Source organism: Accipiter gentilis, chromosome 24 (genome assembly GCF_929443795.1).
Source record: "Accipiter gentilis chromosome 24, bAccGen1.1, whole genome shotgun sequence".
Lineage (NCBI taxonomy): Eukaryota > Metazoa > Chordata > Aves > Accipitriformes > Accipitridae > Astur > Astur gentilis.
Genome location: NC_064903.1, coordinates 4,709,202 through 4,731,238, shown reverse-complemented (window position 1 = coordinate 4,731,238; position 22,037 = coordinate 4,709,202). Strand labels below are relative to the sequence as shown.

At 38.4% G+C, this 22,037-nt stretch overlaps 1 protein-coding gene across 3 annotated transcripts in view; it reads right to left on the bottom strand.

The window, feature by feature from the left end:
* Nucleotides 1-22,037, bottom strand: part of AMMECR1 (AMMECR nuclear protein 1) — an 80,551-nt gene that overhangs the window by 42,959 nt on the left and 15,555 nt on the right. For 2 of the 3 annotated variants that reach the window (XM_049827830.1, XM_049827829.1), the window contains exon 2: nt 1,013-1,123. The exons of the other annotated variant lie outside the window; for it this stretch is intronic. In XM_049827830.1, coding sequence (XP_049683787.1) covers nt 1,013-1,123 — 111 coding nt within the window. The remainder of the gene's footprint in view (nt 1-1,012; nt 1,124-22,037) is intronic. 3 annotated transcript variants of the gene reach the window in all.

Here is a 22,037-nt window from a genome sequence, read left to right as displayed (position 1 = left end):
GAGCAGTTGATTTCTTCAAGCTGAGCAGAGAAGCATGAAATGAACTTCAGCTTGCAACAAACTAGGGAGTCACATAAGAAAGAACATGTCTCATTTTAATATTACTTAATACTGGGATTGAAAAGGCATTTTAACAGAAATAAGGAAGATCCTGTAGTAGAGGAAAGCCTCAAATCTAAAGTAATCTGGAGGCACCAGTTATTTTAAGTGATGACAATTTTAGAGGTCTACACATGCCAGAAGGTAGTTTCTATTTTAAAGCACTATAAACAGTCTATTGTAACCAAGTGGAACAAAATTCCATTGATTCTTTAGAAAATAAACTTAAGAAAACTCTTAGAAAAAACAAGTAGAAAGCTTGCTACTAGCTCTAGTGATAAACTTATTAGTTTTCACTCTATGCAAAGGAAATGGAACAATATTAAGGTGAATGAATTTAGGTGTAGATCAAAAAATGAAGGATTATGCTGCCAGGGAGTGAAGGATTATCATCACTTACCTCCCTCATCCAGAAGCTTCCCACTCAGGGGCTGGGATGTATCTGAAGAGTAACATGTAATGGAAATTTGTAGCATTAAATTAACTGCAGCTGATTGGAAGCACCTGATGGAGAAGAGGTGAGAATACCTGCTGTTTTAGAAGTGTGAATAGGATAATCCCCAAATCTGACTTTCTGGTCTTCTGCACTGACATTAACTATTAAGGTTAAAATTAGTCTGAACACTGGAAAAAATACTATAATGGTCAGTTACAATAAGCTACTGGAGAGTAGTTTTCCAGACCAATAAAAAGAAAAAAGGCTCAAGTTATGGTTTTTAACTGAAACCATAGCCTCATGACACAAGTAGTCAAATAACCAGGCAATACACTTAGCATCAAAAGGAGACACAAGTTTTCATTGATCAGTACAGTGACACAGCCAAAAAACCCGTAACGAACCAAAGCACACCCATCATCTCCTCAGTAGACTATTTAAATACTTAAGTCAAGGCTACAGAAAACAAAATCTTACCTAGTAAGTGTGTACTCCCTGAGTCCTGAATGCAGGTTCATGGCAGAAAAAGTACCTATGCATCCACGCAATCGTTTATCTCGACCAATCTTCCACGTTACAAACAGTGGGCTGTTTTAGGGAAGAAAAAAAAAAAAAAAGACATGATCACAGAAGCAATATTGACAGTCGGTGTGAAATGTCAGCAACAGTGCCCTTCCATTTCGGGCAATGGGGGACCAAATCTCTAAAATAACTGTATCTGAGCAGGCCATAGTATTTAGAAATGTTCTCTGCAATTCTTTTGCCTGTTCTAGAAACATTGCTCATGTGATATAATAGAAAGTAAGAATACTGAAATAGTTAATGGACAGAATGAAACTGCTTGGTAACAGATATGATATGCTCAGTGTCCCTCACTGTTACCCATTAGCCTTCTGTGAATGGGAAAAGCCTCGTCTTGGATATCTGTACATAAGGAATTCTTTACAGAAGGGAAAAATACCCCTGTCACACTAGCCACCCCACCACCTAAACACAAATACTTTGGTCCTTAACACTTCTGGCAAGAAGCTACCTGAAATTCTGGGAAAACAAAATTTAGGAACACTCTCCAAAATGAAAGAACTGCCTGAGGAAAGGATATTTTCTCCATGAATCCCAAGTTAGTATTTAAGAATCTCAAATATGACAAGGAGTGGAGCAAAATTTCTAATAAACTGAACATACCTCAATTATATGAGTGTGACAGTTACAAAGAAATACTTCTGCTATCAAACAACTTTGTACCAATGTATACACTAAGTTAACAAAAAGAGACAAACCATACAACTTTTTGGCACCAAAGTTCTCCTTGCAGTTCTAGAGCATCACATCAATATGCAAGCAACAGAAAACTACACAAACTTGAATGTCTCAGGGGAGTGCACATGGCTCCCGGATACCCAGTCCTCAACTCTAACAAAGATTTCTAATCCCGAGATGAACAGGGACATATAGAGAAGAAAAGAATATAAAATTTACTCTTTTTCCAGAAAGGAGACAAATCAAAGTGGATTACACAAACAAGAGTGCATTTTCCCTTACTGTTAGGCTTAAAAACAAACAAACAGACAAACAACCCACCAAAGCTTAAAAAAAAAATTAAAAATCAGTTAAACAACTTGATATAGAGTATTCTTGGTCACTAATAGGTTCACATTTCTGCAGAACAAGCAACCCCTTCCCACTCCCCACCGTCCCTGCCCTTAAATCCTGAAGTAAATCTGGTGTTAATGTTTGTGGAAAGTCATAGGCCATTCAGGCATAAATACGTATCATTCTTCATATGATGACTTCAGCCACACTGCACTAACGCTGACAGAAGCAAGGTGCATCTCTGACATTTAGAACACCTGCCACCACCACACACACGCTTAAGGATGCACAACTGATTTCTCTCCAAAGCTATTTGATCAGGCACTGCTCTTCAGCATGATACACATGGACAAACCATCATGCTGAATTCATCCTGTTTTTCTTTACAGCTGTTTCTTACACAGTGTCCTTACTATATAGTCCATAGCCATTGCTATGATGATCAAGAGGTCTAGGATGAAGTAACCCACCTTACTCTAGCATCTAAGAAGTCAGAGATTACAAAGCAAATAATTACCACATGTGCCTTTAAGGAAGGGAGCAGATCCAGAAGCATAGATACAGTCAAAAATTCACAAAAAGTCAAGTTGGCTGTATCAAAAAATAAGAATCATCATCTGTTACTACTCACAGTTGCAAAGAATGAATAGATTTACAACAGTGCACTGTTAAGATTAACAACTCTGCACTCCAAGACAACCTTTGGTAACTATGTCTTGTCTGACTCCTCACCTGAAGGATCAGCAAAAATACAATCTGCAAGTTTCTCTGTATTTTGTGAAACAGAACCTCCCTTTCTAGTTATGCTGAGATTCTTAAAATATACTAAGGCTAAGAGCTTTATTAGACGAGCAGATCAGCCACTGCACAACTGCATGAATCACTGCGCAGTGTAACAGAGATAGAGGTAACTGTACTGGGGGTATATACATAGGTATGTGTGAGGTTTGGGACTTTCAAGGAATAGCTCATATTCCTTTTCTCCTTCCATCCCATTTGCTTTGTCTGGTATGGCACAAGACATTCATCAAGTGATGGCAGAAAAGGATATGCCTCTCAGTCTTTACAGCACCAATGCAGTAGCATCCAGTCCTCTCAACTTTCCAAGATCCGTTGTTATCGCCTGCTGGTAGAGCAACTTCCTCCTTTTTTGATTAAACTGGATGAGTTCCCTTCTTTCAATAATGATGAATAGAAGAGGAAGCTGAAGTCATATCTTTCTTTTGGATTTCCTTTTTTTTTTTTTTAAAAGTTGTTTGATAAAAACTGACGAGCATAAAGCCAGAAGGGACTATTACCTAACATTTATTAGAATGCAGGTTATTACACTATTCTCCATTCAGATCAACAAGTGGCATTTTACTAGAATTTTCAAGAAAGGTATTCCAGTTCCCCTAAATGGTATTAACAAAATTATTAGATTGCAATGGCACTGAAGACACTCTCTCCCCTTGCACAGAAACAAGCCTGAATAAGATTCAAATTGGACTTCAGGATTATTCTCTTGACCTTTATCTTTGGATTATGAGATTTATTAGCTGTAATACACTTAGTGGCGGGCTATAATTCAGGGAAACATACGCATTTACTTTTCTTGTCAAAAGGGAATTCCTTCTAGGATGCATCGTTACTGCTACTTTAAAAGGACAACAGAGGAAAACATCCAGAGACCATCACTGAATGTCAAATAGATTACTAAAACATTTGCATATGCTTTGAAGGTCCTTGTCAATGAGTACCAACAGAAATAGTAAAGGTTATATACATACATTTTTGTACCAGCGGTAGTAGTAATATAAACATACCATTTGGACTAAATTTAAACCTCTATCCATTGAGTAAATGAACACCACTGGTAGCCATACATGCTATACATAAAAAAATCTGACTCAAGATATTTTTCCAGCCTTTCAACTTCTGTATCCCCCACACTTGCCTCCTTGTTTCCCAGGAGCCACTAAAGGTATCAGCATGTCTACATAGAAGATATAAGCCTACTGAACAGAATTACTTTTCTTAATTACCATCACAGATGTCTTCAAAGTGTAATATGGACCAAAGGTTCAGAGCAGTCAGTGACCCAAGAGGATTCTAACTCTGAAAGATTCAAGAAATAAGGCTGAAAGGGACCTTCAGGGCTCCTACTATCATAAGGAATAATTGCATTATATAATTCTGTTCATAAATGATCCACATTCTCCATCTTAAAAACTAGAAATAATGGGGACAAACCCCCCAAAATGCAAAATTAGAAGGTTGCCTCAAAACCTCACTGAAGTTCAGAACTTCTGGAAATGTCCCGATTTCCTGCTGAAATGTTTTCCCAGTCAGTGCGTACCTAGCTATTCTTGTGCCAACATTGTCCTTTAGTTTAAATAGTTCTTTTCCCTTCCCAGTTATTATTCCCCAAAGTATTTATAGAAAGAATTCATATGCCTCTTCAGACTTCACTTTGCTGAGCTAAATGGGTTGTGTTCATTCAGTTTCCTCTCAAAGGGGCTCTTTCCATTCTGACCATAACAGCTTTTCTCTACACCTTTTTCCAGTTTAAATTTGCCTTCTTGAACATCAGTGTCCAGCACTGTACATGGAATTAGAGGAGGGTCTCACACTTGCATTAATGCTTCCATCTCTGAACGAGAAACACTGACTGCTACATTTTAGGATTAATTCTCACAGCCTAATATAAAGTCCAAGTCTGCCATTCAAAACTTTACAGAGCATTTCTAGTCTTACACTAAAGAAAGACAATAGAAAACCAGCTTATAGAACCTGGACAAGCTATGCAGAGAAATGAATTTGTTTCTTTCTAGCGATGTTCTTTTGCTTTTTATTGGCATCCTTGGTTTCAGCTGCTTGCCTATTTTCTCCAAGCCTGCAATGCTGCTCTTGTGTTTTAAAGCCAATAACCCACAAATAAACTTGCCATCTAACATAACTGCAAATCTGAGATCTGAGGCTAAGCGCCAAACTCTACAGATATCAATGTCAAGAACAGCTAAGTAAATACGTACATTTTCAACTTGAAAAAAAAGAAATCCTGATTTTCATCTGTTATCTGTTTTTCTTAGAATAAAAAGGAGGAGTTTATTACACAACACAGTCAGACCTAAAATGAAAATTTGCACCTCCAGGCACTTGAAAGAAAACAGAAGAGCACAACAGAAGAGAAAATCTCTAGTAAAAAGCAGAAGAGGTGGCAGATGTGATGCAAGGAGTCCATTTTATCTAATGACGTACAGCAAGGATACGCATCACATGCTAGAGACCCGAGTCCTCTTTTTGCCTGAAGAAGTTTGAACCCACATATCCCACAAAAGTAGGAGAGCATATGGAGGTGGAGCACGCTCCCCTTTCTGACTCTGGCTCCCTCTTGATCTAGTATGAAAGCTGGGGGGGGGGGGGTGGGGGGGTGGGGGGGGTGGATGGTGGTGGTGGTTGTTTTTTTTAAAAAACACTCACCAAACCAGATGCTGCACTTCCCTGGGAGGGCTCTAACAATCAGCTTCAAGTAGTTCTCTTACTCAATTTAGGGTGAAGCATCTTATTAAAAAGCAAAACAGCTTCGAGCTTGGGAGTGAGCCCTCTTGAACCAAGAGACTTGGAAATTCACTTGTCTGATGGGTTATCCAGCTTCTCATCCTGGTGCCGGGAACCTCTGACATATGCTGCTGACAGCGTTAACAGGAGTGATGCTGAGCACCCTGAATAATCAGTAGCTGAAAGTTGGTGGAAGATGTTTCAAACTGCACAGAAGCAGAAGAAGGGACAATAACCAGACCCTTAGAAGCATCTCTAAATATCTTAATTATTCTTCTTCCATAAGGGTCTGTATTTTGTGATTTTTTTTGTTTGTTTGTGAGCCAGACACTGAAAAAAATATTTCCATCTAAAACTGTTTACAGGTGCCACAGCAAATTCACAAGCAACTTGAAGATAATAAAGTTTCCAGCCAGCCATTGCCTAATTTACTATTTACTGAAAAGTCTTGCCCAGCTCTGATCTAAATAGCAGACAACTGTTTCAGTTATTTGCCATAGAGGTTGTCAAGCTCTACTCCATGAAAACCAGCTGATCACATGTATCAGTTTTCCCTACTTTCAGCTGCAAAACTGAATTAAAGAGACACTTGCAACACAGTAAGGGCTTAAACTAATATTGCTTCCTTATATACCATTGCTGTCATCAAAAGGGGCATGCATACATAGTCTGTCTTCCTGATAGACTACTGAAATATATGCATGTATCCAACACCTTAAACACTGACCTTAAAGGCTAGCCAGAAAATGTGTGGCTGAAGCACAGGAGCATGGGTCACCCGATCAGAGCTGGGCCCCATGTGTCACTTCAGCTACTATTACACTATTTTCATTAATGAAGAAACTAGGACAGGCCTGTACTTTACTTGAGCATTAATCTGTTACAACTTGTGGAGAACTGGAGCACTCACATGAAGGTCACAAGGTATAAACCTATATAAACACAAGGTATAAACCTATATAAACATTGAATGTCTCAAAATAAATCTCTTATACACCATGCTTACCAGTGCCCTAAGCATATTTCTTACTAATGTTTTACAATCAAAATCCCCTAAACCAATTATTGACCTGCTTGGTACATGTTACTGAAAATATTTAGACTGAAAGCAAAAGTGTGCAAGCTATTTTAGTAATCAGTCAGCTATCACAGGAAGAGTCAGCATGTCCGTAACATACATTGACATCATCTAGAAAGCATTGTTAAAAATATCTTCTTTTAATAAAAAGTAGCACTGGATACAAGCTGCCTTTTATTTACCAGCTCATTCAATAAAAAAGTGAAGGGATTTTTTAAGTTGGGGTGTGGGGGAAAAGGCAAAAAGTGTGAATACATAGGTCTTTTTCTGATACCTTCAGAAGCAGCACGAAGTTTCCTTATTATGGATAGCGAGGAAAAGAGAGGGGATGAAATTGGGAAGAATAGGGGAAAGAATGGGTAACAGACCAAGAATATTTCTCTACTTTTATAAAAGATGAGTGAGAACTTTTTTGGTTTCATTTGAAGGCTTCCAAGTAATAAAAAAAACTTGTAGGACTTTGAATTGAAAAGGATTAAAATTGATGAACTGAGAAGTAAAATGATATTTAGACAGACATCTTAATTATAGTTATTTAACCTACCATCTTTTATAACCAGAGAAGTGAAGAAAGTCTCTACAGCCCTAATGTTACTTGACACCCAGGGCTGTAGGATCAGACACTTTGAAAAGTCAGCACGCTCATCCCTTTGTAATACCGGAGTGCTTCCACCTCAGCTCTGAGGATTTCCAAGCTACAACACACCCAGAAAGTACTCTAAACAAGCAAAGTTGCAATGGCAGTGTTGTCCTTTTTGTTTTACACAAGTGAACAAGCTATTGTTCCTAAATTCTAGAAATTTTAACGTTTATATTTTTTAACATAAAGCTTACTCTATCTTATTTGGGATCATGCTACACCTTCAAATAATGCTAAACCCTCGCATAATGCTGTTTCAAACTAGAAGCATCTGGAGAAAGAGAAATTAAAGTTTATCATTAGAACAGTACGCTGTGATCCCTCGCACAAGCAATGCCAGCCTTATTCACAATCACAGAAAGCAGCCTCCCTGCTAACTGATGCACTCTAAACTTTGTGATACTCCAGGCTGTGGCATTGCCAGATGTCACAATTCAGTAAGCTAATTTGCATTACTTAGTATAAAAGAATACAGCTTAGTAATGAAGGAGGTAGGAACATGTACACTGATAGCTTTATCAAGGGCATCTGTACATACACTCCAAAGCACAGGAGGGGGGCAGATATGTTGAAAGTTATCTTGTTCCAGATGAAATGGGAAACTTTATGGATGATATTATGGAGCTGGACAACAACAAAAAAATCTGGTGAGTGCCTTTCTGCGACAGTCATACAAGCACACAACATGGTGCGAGAACATTTTAGCTTACCAGATATATTCTGGAAAAAATCTGATAAGACACAAGAAAGTCAAGACAAGAGTTCATGAACTTCCAAAGGGGAATAAGCGAAAATGGCAAACCCCCACCCCAAATTTATAAAGACAGAATTTGATAAATGTAGGGAATTAATACATAAGATTCTCTGGAAGACAAGAGAAGCAAGAAAAAGAAGAAAAAGGCAGTAGCTCCTCACAGGAAAGGAAATTTCCTGAAATGAAACAGGCACAAGTGCAAAAAAGACCAACAATCACAGTAATAGATCCTCTTGGAGAAACTGGAAATAAATCAGGTTACTGAAAAGAAAGAAAAACAGGCACAATGAAGACAATCAATCTGCAACATGACATATGAATATTAATGAGTATAAAGGAAAAACAACTATCACTTATGAGAAGACAGACAAGGAAATTGTTGGCCAGCTACTTAACTCAGAGACTTAGCATCTTCTGTTGCCAGATGTTCGTCTAAGAAACCTAAACTGTAAAACGTTCAATTTAAAAAATCCTAATGGTAAGAAACATGAATGCTGGGATTGACTGCCTGGGAGGACGTACAGCTGCCATCATCAGTGTATCCTCAAAGGCCTCCAAAAAACAGGCCACTGTCAGGAATACTCTAAATATATTTGATTCCGCCCTTTAACGAGAGAAAAGGCCAAATGGCCTCCTGATGTTTACTGCAGACTCCTATTCTGATTTTTTATGATGCAATGTAAAAGAACAAAGGGACAATTCACAAATGAAACTATCTGTTAAATTGTGGAAGAGACAATTACAAACCTCCAGGATTGAAAAAAAACATCTGAGAAAAAACAGATTCATCTCACACTTCTGTAGGTTTCCTTCTATGTAGCAGTATTACAGAAGTGCAGAGAGAGAGAGAGATGTAACATTAACCATATTCTAAAGATCAGAAAACAATTTATTGCTTCAAAGAATGTAAGACTGAGTAGCTTTGGCAAGGTTCAAGGTGCTATTCAACATTTACTTGAGTGTGTAAGCACTTTCTGAATCAAGAATAGAAGCCAGTTTCTTCAGCAACTTAGCTAAAGTTCAAAGGGATTGCTGAAGTGAAAATTTAGAGAAGCCCATGGATGATATTTTTCCTATTCTGAAAGCCAATATAAAAAGCCTTTTGCAGCTAGATAAAAAAAAAAAAAAAAAAAAAGAAAAAAGCAGCAGCTAGTTTTTCCACTACATTGCCACTTAACACATATTTTTGATGTGAGTTGAAAAAGCACTACTTGCTTGACTACCTTTACACAATCGGAGAAAGAATTAGCTACTGAGTAAAGTGTCTGAAATCCATTTACCCTATGTCCAAGTACACACATATATGCAAACACCTCAACTTACTAGGATAATGACTTCCATCTAGCAAAATTCATAAAGACTGGAGCACATCTCAAAACCCCATAGATTTCCCTGAACAGGAGGAAATTTATTCTGTGATAACATTCTTCTTTGTGGGAAATATGCTGAGATTCTTAAAAACAGTTTATATTGCATTACTCCTTCAACACATTCAGTCAACATGGACGGTTCATTACTGCCAATAAATGATGATCCGAAGACAATCACCACAATCTACTGGCTTCAGAAGCTGGAAGCAAGACCTGCAATTTTTAAATTTAAAATACTATATAATTACTGAAAAAGTTATTAAATACTTCTGAGGGCACAGCATATTCTTTCAGTCATTCTCAGTACTAAGTGATCAATTGAGCAACTCTTCCAGCTACTGTATTTCAGAAACAAGCATTTTATTAATTTCATTCTTTACCCGTATAACAGACAATATATTTGGTGGGTTTCCGGAAATCATTACATGTCCTAGAGAGATCAGCCTCATAATCAAAACCTGAGCTGCTAGGTGTGAATTTGCTAGCAAGTTCTGCTTATCTAAGCAGCTAATCTTAAGGAAGGTCAGAAAGCAGCTACTATTTTAAGAAAACCTAGTTTAAACAACAGCATAATCAGGGTTAAAAATAAGAGGACTGCTTACTGGTAGGTCATTTTCTAAAGTGAACCTACAACACCTTAAGGTTGCATTCAATATGTTAAAATTCATTTTTAAAATGGACATAAATTCACAAATGCATCCAAATGATGTGGCTGTTCATTCAGCTGCAGGACCAGTGCTGGTGGTGTTGTACACTATATTAGATGAGCTGAGGCAATATGGGCAGCATTCCAGAAAAGAGAAGGTAAAATTAACAATTTATAAAGGGGATGAGGACTTTTAGGCACACCCAGATTGGATGTTCAGTCAGACACTACTCTGTATTTACAAAGTTGTTCTTTCGCACCTTCTCCCTCAAACTATCACAAGACAATACATCAACTTATGAAAGAAATTAAGTTTCTATGACATATGTTCCCAAGTTAGCTGTTCACTTTGCTAAAATAAATATTTACATGTAACAAAATCCAGAACTACTCAGAAATCACACAAGTTGGTTATGTAGGCTTATTTAACATTGCTAAAAAAAGATTTGAATATTTACAGTTCATCAAAATTGACAGTAAAAATTACATTCTACACAAGCAGAGAATCACAGCTCAGGACAAAACCGGTTTTACCCACCTCTGTACTCAAGACAGTTTTTAATGATGCCAGCCCACAAGTGTGTTTGAAACTGAACATGAGGACTTGCAGCATAACTGCTCTTTCAAAAAACAACCTTCAAAATCATAACATCCTCCACAGAGATTCTCCTCAGGCAATGTCAGAGCACTTAGTCTGCAGCACCACAGGTCACAGGGCACCTGGAAATTCCTCAGGATGGCACCTTCTTTACAGGTCATCTAATTACTCGCCTCACTGCTCAGGGTTACTGATGCATCTTTAAGTCTATGTATCTTCTTTTAGGGTGAGACACTTGAATTTTCCTCTACAATGGAGTGTTTCTTACCCAAATTCCCATAATGACAGCCTCAACTGTGTATAAATTGAGTTTGTATGAGCGACTGATTTGTCATGCTGTCTGCACAGACACACAGCTGAGTATGCATACACTAACCAAGAGGACATACCGGTTAATCAGCTCATTCCACTTCAAATTACAATGCTTCAACGAAGTTCCAACTGCAGTTCTTGTCTACCACAGACTCCCAAGATCATCAAGCTGTTTTATATCTCAATAGGCAGATATCAGGTTTATACATCTGGATAGCTGCTAAATCATTAAGTTAAATTAAGTTATCTAGAATTGAGTATCTTCAGAACATCAGTCCCTGGGGCTGTACTTTAGCTACTAAAGCCATTTATATTACCAAGACATTAAGATCAAGTTTAGGTGAGGATCCAACACAGATCCTATGCAGTTAGGCCAGAAAGGGTACAGGCATGGCTATATTTTTTAATTTGGGGGGGGGGGGGGGGGGGGTGGGTGTTTAATTAAGGGGAAAAAAAAATTAAAAATCAAACCTTAAAAATATTTCTAGCCCGTACAGCTATGGAGATAGCTTTCCAAGTATGACCCAAGTATTAGCCAATGCAATATCACAAGGTTACTCCAGCACCTTGGCTGCTGATCTTAGCAACAGCAGTGTTAGCACAGCCTTAATGTTTACTATTTCTTGTCAGAATCACGCATGCAACAGGGAAACCATTAGTCATTTCTAATTTAAAATACTCTTTGCAATGATGAAGAACAGTGGCACAAAGCCATCACCCACACAAAAGAGGGAGGACAGGACAAGATTTGAGAGTAGCCATGAGGAAGAAAAAAAGCAAGAAGTAAAAAGGAAAATTCAAAGCTTCTCCAGAAGACTGTGGAAGTGAAGGAGCAGTGGGGAAAGAGTAGAGTTTTTTCATCTTCCTCTGAATGCTGAGTAGAACGAGTCTGCTAGTCTTAAATAATAAAAGCTTACGAAATAAAAAGGAACTACCAGAATGGGACAAGGGTTTACATCCTCTTTAAAACACTGCAATTGTGATGCCAAGGCTCCTCAACAGGGTATTATCACAGTATTTTCTGTGATCATGCACACCATGATCCCCTGCTCTTCCACATTTACCTCTGACTAGTCGGTTTAGCCTTCTATCTTGTAAACTTCTGCTAATCCTATCCAAGCCCTGGCCACCAAGGTAAACATACATACATGCTCCTCAAAACCAACCAACCAAATATCTCTATGTCAACACCAAAAATCACTAAAGACAATAAATAATCAGCTTTGCCTTTTTTAAAATACTTGATTGTTTATATGTATTCTTTCCATTAAAGGTGCCTACAGGTCTCTCAGCACAGGTCTAGGAGCGATGCAGCTTGAAGACAGACATCCCTCAGCTACTTCCAGGCGAGCATGCTTATCTGAGCAGTACAGCACCATAGGTGTCAAAGCAGATAGGATGGCTCTGCACTTAGCCTAGTTGATTCTGGTTCTTTTTAAGCACTAGATCAGGAATTGCTGAACTGTACACTGTTTTATAACAAAGCCATAACCACATAACACCCCTCTGATCAGCATTACCAGCCTCACACAATTTGAGATGTGACAAAGCATTACAGAATGGGAATAAATGACCAAAAATCACAATTTACTCAACGAACGCTACAGAAACACAGCAGTAACAGGCGCTGTTGATACTGCTCAAGATAAAAGTGATGAAAAGCAGGTGTGCATTTGGACTCTCCAGGTCCCATCTCTTGCCAAGCCAGGGAGCCTTCCAACCACGGGATTCCAGCCTTCTCGGCAGCCCAGCATCAGAATGGCAGGGATGGAGTAGCCACAGGAGCCCAGCTACACGCAGCTCCTTGCGGGAAGTAGTAGGGCACTCATGTATCCTCAATGCCAAATACCATTGGTATATACAAATGTAAAGAAAAACAATTTTTTTTATCTGGGAACTGACAGCTTCAGTGTGTACTCCTGCCTCCATCAGACTCTGAACTCATTACACTTCAAAATTCATTCTTTGCCCGTTGTGCTCATTTCTGTATTTCATGTATTTTTATCCTTTCTTTCACCTCCCCATCCTCTTCCATCTCCTTTTCCACTTCTGTCCTCCCTCCATCTTTTTCATATTTAATCAATCTCCCTTTGTGACCAGTTTTTGAAAAGGTGGGAGAAGAAATAAAGTAATACTCAAGTTACTGCATTCCACATACCCATTACAAGTCAGTGAGTTTTGAGGCCTTTTTCCCTAAATGGGTTGCTATTTTCATTCATAAATTCTGGAACCCTCATTTTGACTAAAACCTCTAGATGATTCAGCATGTTCCCAAAAACTTAGTAAAAAGTTATGAGAAAGGAGATTTTTAATTTCAGAACGCAAATATGAAGACTTAGCTCCTCTTATCAAAATAATGCTTAATCTTTCAAGACAGTACACATGCTTATTAAAAGCATCCAGAGTAAGGACTGTACCTCCAGATAAACTTTTGCTCTCATGTCAAAAGCAACCAAGAACAAGCGTCAACGTGTATTCTAGGTTATTAAGCACCATAATTTGTAACATTTAATAAAATTATACAACAATATGTATATTTACATGATAAAACTGTTTGCATTTATGCTCTGACCTACTTAAGCAAATTGTTTTTCCCCAATTGCACAATTATGAACCAGAGCAGAAAAATTAAGACTTTATGAAGTTAATAAATCAATTCAGTGTCATTACAAATTATTAACATTATTACTTCAGAGTCTGCAGTCACCTGATTATGACTTTCTATGGGGCATATTTAAATATTTCTAAGGAATATAACTTTGCTTCACAATACCTTTATTATTAGTCACACATTATACTACTTTTAATCAACTCAAACTAACTTCAGATTATACACTGAAACTATTGGGTTTGCTAACAAAAACTATTCACAAAAACTATTAAAGCAAAGATGGTATTTTCTCCCTGGCTATTCCTACCTTTCTTATACCCCAGAAGACATTAAATGATTTTATGTTCCCTTTCATAGCTGTAGACAGAAAAACCAGGAAAGTACTGCATTTGATCCAATAAATAGTTTGCATCAAATAACTTTGGCTACATTTTAAGTGTTTTGAACTGGTCCCAGCCAAAGTCACCTCCCCACCCAATTTTCAAAGAAAATGAGCAACTTAAAACCACATACTGCTCCCATATCTAAAAACGAGCTCAAAACCATGTACCCCATGTTCAAGGGTAGTCAGATTAACAAACATGTTAACAAATTAACAAGTGTTCAAATTAACAAGCATTAAAAGGACTGGCAAACTTATCTTCCCGAGCAACACTATGCAGCCTCCTTTTGAGAAGGAGCAATTAGTCCTGTATTAGAGATACTAATGTCAAAGAAAAACATTTTAAAGGATGCAGCACAGTCACCCTAAACACACGTAACTGGAAGCTTTGCAAGTCAAAGTTGACACAATTTCAGTACCAAAGATGTCACGTATAGTCTATGATCATTCTACTTACAAACTGGAATTGAGACAAAATATTTCCAGTGAAAGCATTTTCATTCAAATAGTCTTTTTTTGCAATGAATGCTTTGAAAGGATTCAGCAGAACACTTTCCCAAAATTCCATGAAGTAAAATAGATCCAAACGTTTTAAGAACACAACATCCAAAATGTTTTAGAAAGCTGGATAAGGTCCCCAGAACTTTTTCCCCATAAAAGACTAGTGAAGACAACGCTAAAGAGATCAGATAAGAATAGCTCCAGCTCCTAGATGCTTTCTTTCCTTAGAAGTCACTAGCAAGAATGCAGCAAACATTAGTTTTGAGGTGCTGGTATAACATTTCCCCTTCTGTCACTAACAGGATGATTCGGGCATAAAATTAGTTTTGAAAGTTGATAGAGAAAGAGCATCCTATAGGCACTAAAAGTCTGGAAGTTTAGCGTTGCAGCCCTATTTCCATTCTTCTAAGAGAGCAAGCAATTCCACCCTCACAAGTAGTTGCTGCATATTAACCACAAACCAAGAGCCAGAGAATATTGTTTTGCACAGATTTCAGACAGCAGCATAACACACAGCTCCTACCCTTTAGAGTCTACACATAGTACCTTAAAAGAAAGCCTGTTCTCATTGCCAACAAAGATACTGAATTTTTCCTTCTGATTACTTGACAGTTTTACACAAACTGCCAGTGATCATTAGCACCAGGGATGCTGGGTTTTCATAAATTGGTTTTTTTTGTTCTACTGAAATATTACCTGAAGCAGTTAGTCAAGACATCAGTGAAAACCAGGAGTTGTAGTTACTAAAAGGTCACACAAAATTTTATTAGAGCTATAACTGGGATTCTCCTGCTACAGATGAATCATAACTTATCTTTTAATGAATTTCAGCTAACTCTGAGACACCTTGTTCTTTCAAAATACTAGATGAATGAGCAGAAGCAGGCAGAAATGTATGCAATTTGTTCTGGAAAATAACTTTGTTAATTAAATCCACACACTTTATACATACAAGACACTAGACATAGTCATAAAGGCATCCGTTTGGACCTTTAAAATGCTTTTTGTTAGTTGCCAAATGCATGATGCCTGCTGAGACATAAGCACCTAGGGGCACAACATAAACAGCTGAACAAAAAATTTATGCCAATAACTGAGAATTTGCCAAGCCTGTGAGAAATTAACACACAGGAGTTTTCTGCTTAAGTGAAACTTAGTTCAAAGGAATGAGAAATATTTAAAGAAACCTAAGAAAAAAACTGGAACTACACAGGATTTTTTTATAGCAGTAATATGTTACAGAACTTATATGCCAAGGTGTCAGCTGACAGGAGATACTGCAATTCAGCCAAACACTCAGAAATATTCCTTTAAAAAAAATCACTGATCCTTCTTCATGTTAAACTACATATTCTAAAGGTCCACTGCATAACAGTAGCTTGCAAGAGACTTGAAACACTAGTAACTATACAGTAACAAGATACATTAGAGTGTACTTGAACATTTTTAAAGTGTATAACTTTGAAAATTTAATAAACATTTAATTATTTTGGTACTGGTTTTAAGAAGCTCGTGATAATGTTGCAAGATGAGCTAAAAAACAAGCCTCAGCAGAATTTGAATTTGCCCTCTAATTCAGACTTCACTAACTCTACAGCTGGAATGAATTAATCTTTTGGATCACAAGAATTACTCTTAAATCAATGCACTCTAGATTGCACTATTTGTATAGAACTTAGCCATGTAATTTAACCAATGAGACAACAGTTCAAAGGCAGACTAAATACAGTGCTGGAATTAGAGCCAAATGGAATTTTTATTTTTGCAACAGAACAGACATACTAAAGACAGTGCTTTTAAGACCGACAAAGATGACTCAACATCAGGGAGTTCTCACTGGTTTGAAAGCAATGTCTGCTATGGAGACTGGATGTTCTTAAGACAGACATCTGTCAGTCAGCATAGATATAAAATACAGAGATTATCATCCCTTCAGATGAACTAGATGATCTCTCAATGTCTTTCCACCCCTTAAATCATAAATGACTGCATAGATGGTTGAGTAATAGTAAAGTTTGGAGCTGTTGCTTAAATAAAAACAGCCTCACCCAACATTCCCATTCCCAGATAGATAGCCTCCTTTCTTGTTCTGGAACAAACATGTGTGTGATTGGGGAACTGATATGGTTAAAAATATCTCTCTCCTTTTTGCCAGCTTAACTTAGACCAAGCTTGTTTCTCTGCTCTCTTTCACTGTGCAGGAGCACGTGCAGGGATGTCAGCTCAAAAACAGAGGAAGAGCCAAAAGGGGCAGTGAAAAAGCACAGGGATGATGACTGCTTACATCTGTACGCCACAAGAAGACATGCATGCGGTACAGCTTCGACAAAAAGGAACAGCAGTAAGATTTTTAAATTTATATTACACCATTATGATTTATATTACACCAGCCTATATTGCTGGAAAAAGCAGAGGAGCTTTCAGGCACATTGCTGCTTTAGCAGATTAGGCAAAGCACAAGACAGAACAAAACTGCTCATAATGTAAATATAACCATGCTGACCTTGAACAAGAAAAACACTTAGCATTTAGGCAACAGAGAAGTGTGTTAGCGATAGGCCAGATGACCAGTCGCTGGTCCCTTTGGAAGCTGGATGAACCGCAGTTAGTAATAGAATGATGCAGTAATACGTAGAGCCAGTGTATCTAATTGAGGCCCCAGTTTTTAGTACACAGCAGACATGCCTTGGTTACTCTCAGACATCAAGACAACAGACAAAGCACCATTTTCTGAATAAGCATACTGGTTACTACATGCTGTCACTAGCCATACAATTAGGCAACCAACAAACACAAAGACACCGGCTCTAGTATAGGAAATTACTGGATGACACAGCAGCATCTTTACAGGCTTCCCCTGTTCTTATATTGTTTCAGCGGTATCTGCCGTCGGCCATCCCTAGGAGACAACATACAGGGCTAAGTGGATCCTCATTTGGGACATCAGTTCTTTCACTGTCTCTTATCAAACACAAGTTCACTCAGATACAGAGATGCTGTCCACAATACAGTTATTTTGCTTAAAAAAATGCGCTTTTTATATTTGAAGACTGACAAATTTAGGGTTATGCTTTCATTGCAAGGGAACAAATCTAAAAAGTTTAAAAAAAATGAAAACAAACCAACCACAAAACACTGCCTCGTATGAACTTCACTGCAGTTTTATAATCAATAACTAGCAATGCCCCTGAAAAAGGCACTCCCATGTTGCCTACTTGTTTTCTGTTCCATGCTTCATCACGTCTTTTGCCATCTCAAGCATTCATGTGGTTGTAAGTCCGGTCAGAGCTAATCTCTTAGAAACAACCCACCCTCCAGTTGATATTACTGGGTCCTGTTGAACTAGGGATCCTCCTTGTAGCAGACAGCCTTAAAGACTAGGAAAAAGCTGGCGGGGGTATCAGACAACTTTACTAGACACACAGCTAGCTGCATTTGTGGCATCTGACAATCAGTTGGCACACTGCCCATCAGACGCAAAGGGAGCAACCTCACAAGGCATCTACATTGGCTACTTGGTGATTCAGCAAAGAAAACAGTAGTCCGCAGGATCCACGATAGCAACGGCAGTGTATGGAAACACAGGATGGATGCTCTGGAGAGTAAGCTCAGGTCACCCAGCAGAAGACTTACATTCAGGATTTTCATGGTGTTATTTTCTGAAATGCTGCCAGTTCCACACGCGAGGCCTGAGAGGGAGGCTGAGACAGGAAGTCAATGATACAGAGGGAAAGGATTTGGGCATGATGGGAACAGGAAGAACTTGTTAGGCATGCACATTAGTCATGCCAAAGTCAGCGAGACTGGAATGCTAATGAGTTTTGGAACTTACAAACACTTCTACACTACTGCTAGAAATTTCAGAATTAACACATGGGAAACCCAAATGCTTGGCTTCACCTGACACCCTCAAAGTAAAAAGCATCTCCAGGACTTGGTGGAAGGAGGACAAATCAATACAGTGTAATGCTGAGAGGCTACCAGCTTGCTTACTCAGCCTTTCCAACAGGAGTGACAAACAACAGGCAGGTGGGGAATGGCACAGTATGCGAGGACATATAAACATTTAATGGCATAAAATATTACAGAAGAGAGACCCAATGAAGTTACGGTAGAAGTCGCATAATCAAGTAATAAAGATGTATCACCAACTGCACTACCAGTTAAGGGAGATTATAAAGTTGCAAGTCTAGGAAAGATAGTAATAGTGATCCCCCCTCCCCCCCCCCCCCCCCAAGTAACGACTGCTTCCTTGGAAATTAGTGCTAGGACCTACATGAAAAGATGCCATTTTTGGTTTGGCTTTGAGTGGTACACAAGACCTAGTTAAAGGATACTGATAGGAAAGCTGCTTTGTAACTGCGCCTGTAATGCAATTATATTTCAACATTGTAGTTGAATACAGCAGGCCATAAAAGTATTTGGCACATGGATAATGAAATTCAAGTAAGGAAACAGTGTAAAAAAAAAAAATTGAAGTAATTAGTAATCCTCCCAACCCATTCCCCCTCAAAAAAAAAAACCCCAAAAAACCAACTAACCGCAACACACACAACCCTAAAAGAAGAAATCCAAACAGCAAAAAAGTGCAACAGCTTGGAGTCTGTTAAAAGCAAAACCACCATGCCCCACCAAAAAAACCCCAAAAGCAGACAAAATTCTGTATTAAAATACCAGGTAAAACATTCACCACAGTTAGAAGAGAAAACAAAAGCAGTCAAAAGAATACCTCAACCTCAGCAACAAAAGCCTACACCCTGCATGACTGCATAGGGAAGTTAAGGAAGGCATAGGAGAGAAGTCAGCTTTTAAAAACAGAAAGCTTGCCTATTGAGAACAGAAGAGATGATAAAACACATGGTAGGTCAAAAGTAAGCAGTAAATAAAGAACTAAAAAAGTTTGGGTAGCACCCTGCAAGTTACTTAAATACATCAAAAGCAGGAAACCAACTAGAAAAAACAGTGGGATCTCTTGCCAACCACAGTGAAAAAGGGATACCTGGATGACAGAGGGAAAAAGGGATACAGAGAAGCTCACTGAACACTCTGTATCCAGTCTTTACCGGTGAAGCAATTGGAGAGACATTCACACCTATCTTTATAGTATAGTCAGAGGGACTAGGTCAATTTAAACCAAGTACAGAGGAGGCATTAGGCTGAACAGACAAGTTAGATGTAGTTCACTTAGACCAGATATTTACAGGACGGTTCCAAACCTGAAACTCAAGAACTGCTGGGCAACAGGTTGCCAGTGTAACTCCAGTGCACACAAAACACCCTAAAGGGACTGGCACTACAGAAAAGCAAATGGGATTTCCATCCCTGCAAAGTAAGAGCAGATCAGATCACTGTGCACACAGACAACCACAGTCTATTGGAAAGAGTACGCACAGCTTCTGTAAAAGGAAATCCTACCAAGACCACAACTCTTCCCCCCAGCTGGTACCAGCTTACATATACTTCTGAATTTGGGGTCTGAGCTGTGGGATCCACTGAACGTCTGGGCTGAACGCTAGATAGTCTTCTGGTAGGGATCAATCGGGTTTATTTTGGAAAAAACTTGTAAGTGTAATCTTCAGCCACACAAAAGGGGCTTAAGACTTTCTGTGACAGCCTGCACATTCCTCTGCTACATATTGCAGGCTCCTGGCAAACTTCACCATCTTAAAACCATGATGCACAGGTTTGCTGTACATTGCAATGTTTGCAACTACGTGCTTAAAAGCACCATGGTGCACCGAGATGAACTCAGTAGGGGGGAAAACAAACAAACACACACACACACTACCTTGTTTAGCCTTATATTCCAGCCTGTAAGCTTTATTCTAACCACTGGGGAACTGGATGTAGGGCAAACAATTGGCAATAGTGCTAACAGCAGATACATGAAAGGAAGTTTGTCTTATGTGATTGCTTTTTCTTCCACAGCTTCTGGATGCACTTGCAGGCACCAGTCTACCTGCTGATGGTGCCAAAAAGTCACTGAGGTGAAAAGAAAATCAAGTTGAAACTCAAGTATTTCTCTCCGCTAATATCTTCAGCACTGCTGGAGACAATAGCAGGCTAATAGTCTCAACCAGAACAGTTACATCCTCAGAGCAGAAAAAAAATCCAGGTTAAAGCAACTTAAGCTGCAGTTCTTGGCAGCCTAAAATTAATAATGGCTGGTTGCAAGGGTCCCATCTCTTCCCAGACTGTATGGGAAGACCCAATCCCTTAAGCCAGCTCTGGCATTTAGTGTGCTAAAAGACTCAGCAAAAAAAGTCTTACAACTCAGCAAAAAAATAACCTAACAAAAAACAGTAGAGTATCTGCTGCTGACTTATCAAGCAGAAACAGCACAGCAAGCATACACTGATGAATGCAAGTAGTACAAGTGAGGGTGTGGGGCACATATGTGAGGATGTTTTGTTTGCCATGGAGGTGCAGTCTCATCCAAAAGTTGCATTTAACTCACATTAGTTTCCCAAACCAGCAGACTATAGTCACACCATTAATTATGCCTGCAATAGGTTTGGTATGTGAGTGAAGTCAGATTGGGAAACTGCAGTCCAATTCTATAATGTCATTCAAGTGGCTCACAGGATACAAATACACCGCATAAGATGGTCAGCTATTCAACACTAACAATACTAAAGGAAAACAAAATTCTGGAAGATCTAGAATTAACCTCAAGCAAAGAGACTACAGTGTTTCCACAACAAAGCTTAAACATTTCTTTCTAAAATTAAATATTCTCTCAAACACCACGAGACACAAACAGTCTCTCATAACTATGTACAGAACACCTTCAGTAAGATCCCTTCAAATGTCAAAACTGAATTTCAAAAACCATCTCATCAGCCTGGAAACACTGGAAAATAACCAGGGTGCATTTTAATTTTGATGCATTAAAACCTCTGTGTTCATGTTTTGTTTTGTTTTTCTTCACTAGATACCATTTTATGAAAGCAAAAAGCTAACCACATTTTCAAATTAACTTTGAAAATTATGCAACATATCTGAAACTATCTAACATGAAATTACAACTACATTGTGCACCAGCAATATATATAGCCTTTCAAAAGTAGTACCAAGTTCTCTGAAAATACTGTATGCTACAACTCTGTCACAAAAATATATAGCATAAAATTGGTAGTTTTGTTAAAGATAGTTATTTGGTATACTACCAAAAAGCCCCCAACAACTCACTATCCATGAGCAGATCCCACACAACCATAATTCAGTCATTACTCTGGGAATTAACTTAAATAAACCAGCTGTGGACCAAATCACTGACCTGAAGGGTAGTATTATTTTGTTATTAAATCTGTACATTGGTTAGTCAATGAAGCTTCTAAAGGCCAAACCACTGAAGATATATCTTTATTCCAGACGACTAAAGATTCAACCATCCTACTGCCTATTTATTTTTAAAATCAACACACTTATAATGGTAGATGGCTTTTAAAGTACTATGAAAAAGGCTATAAATTCC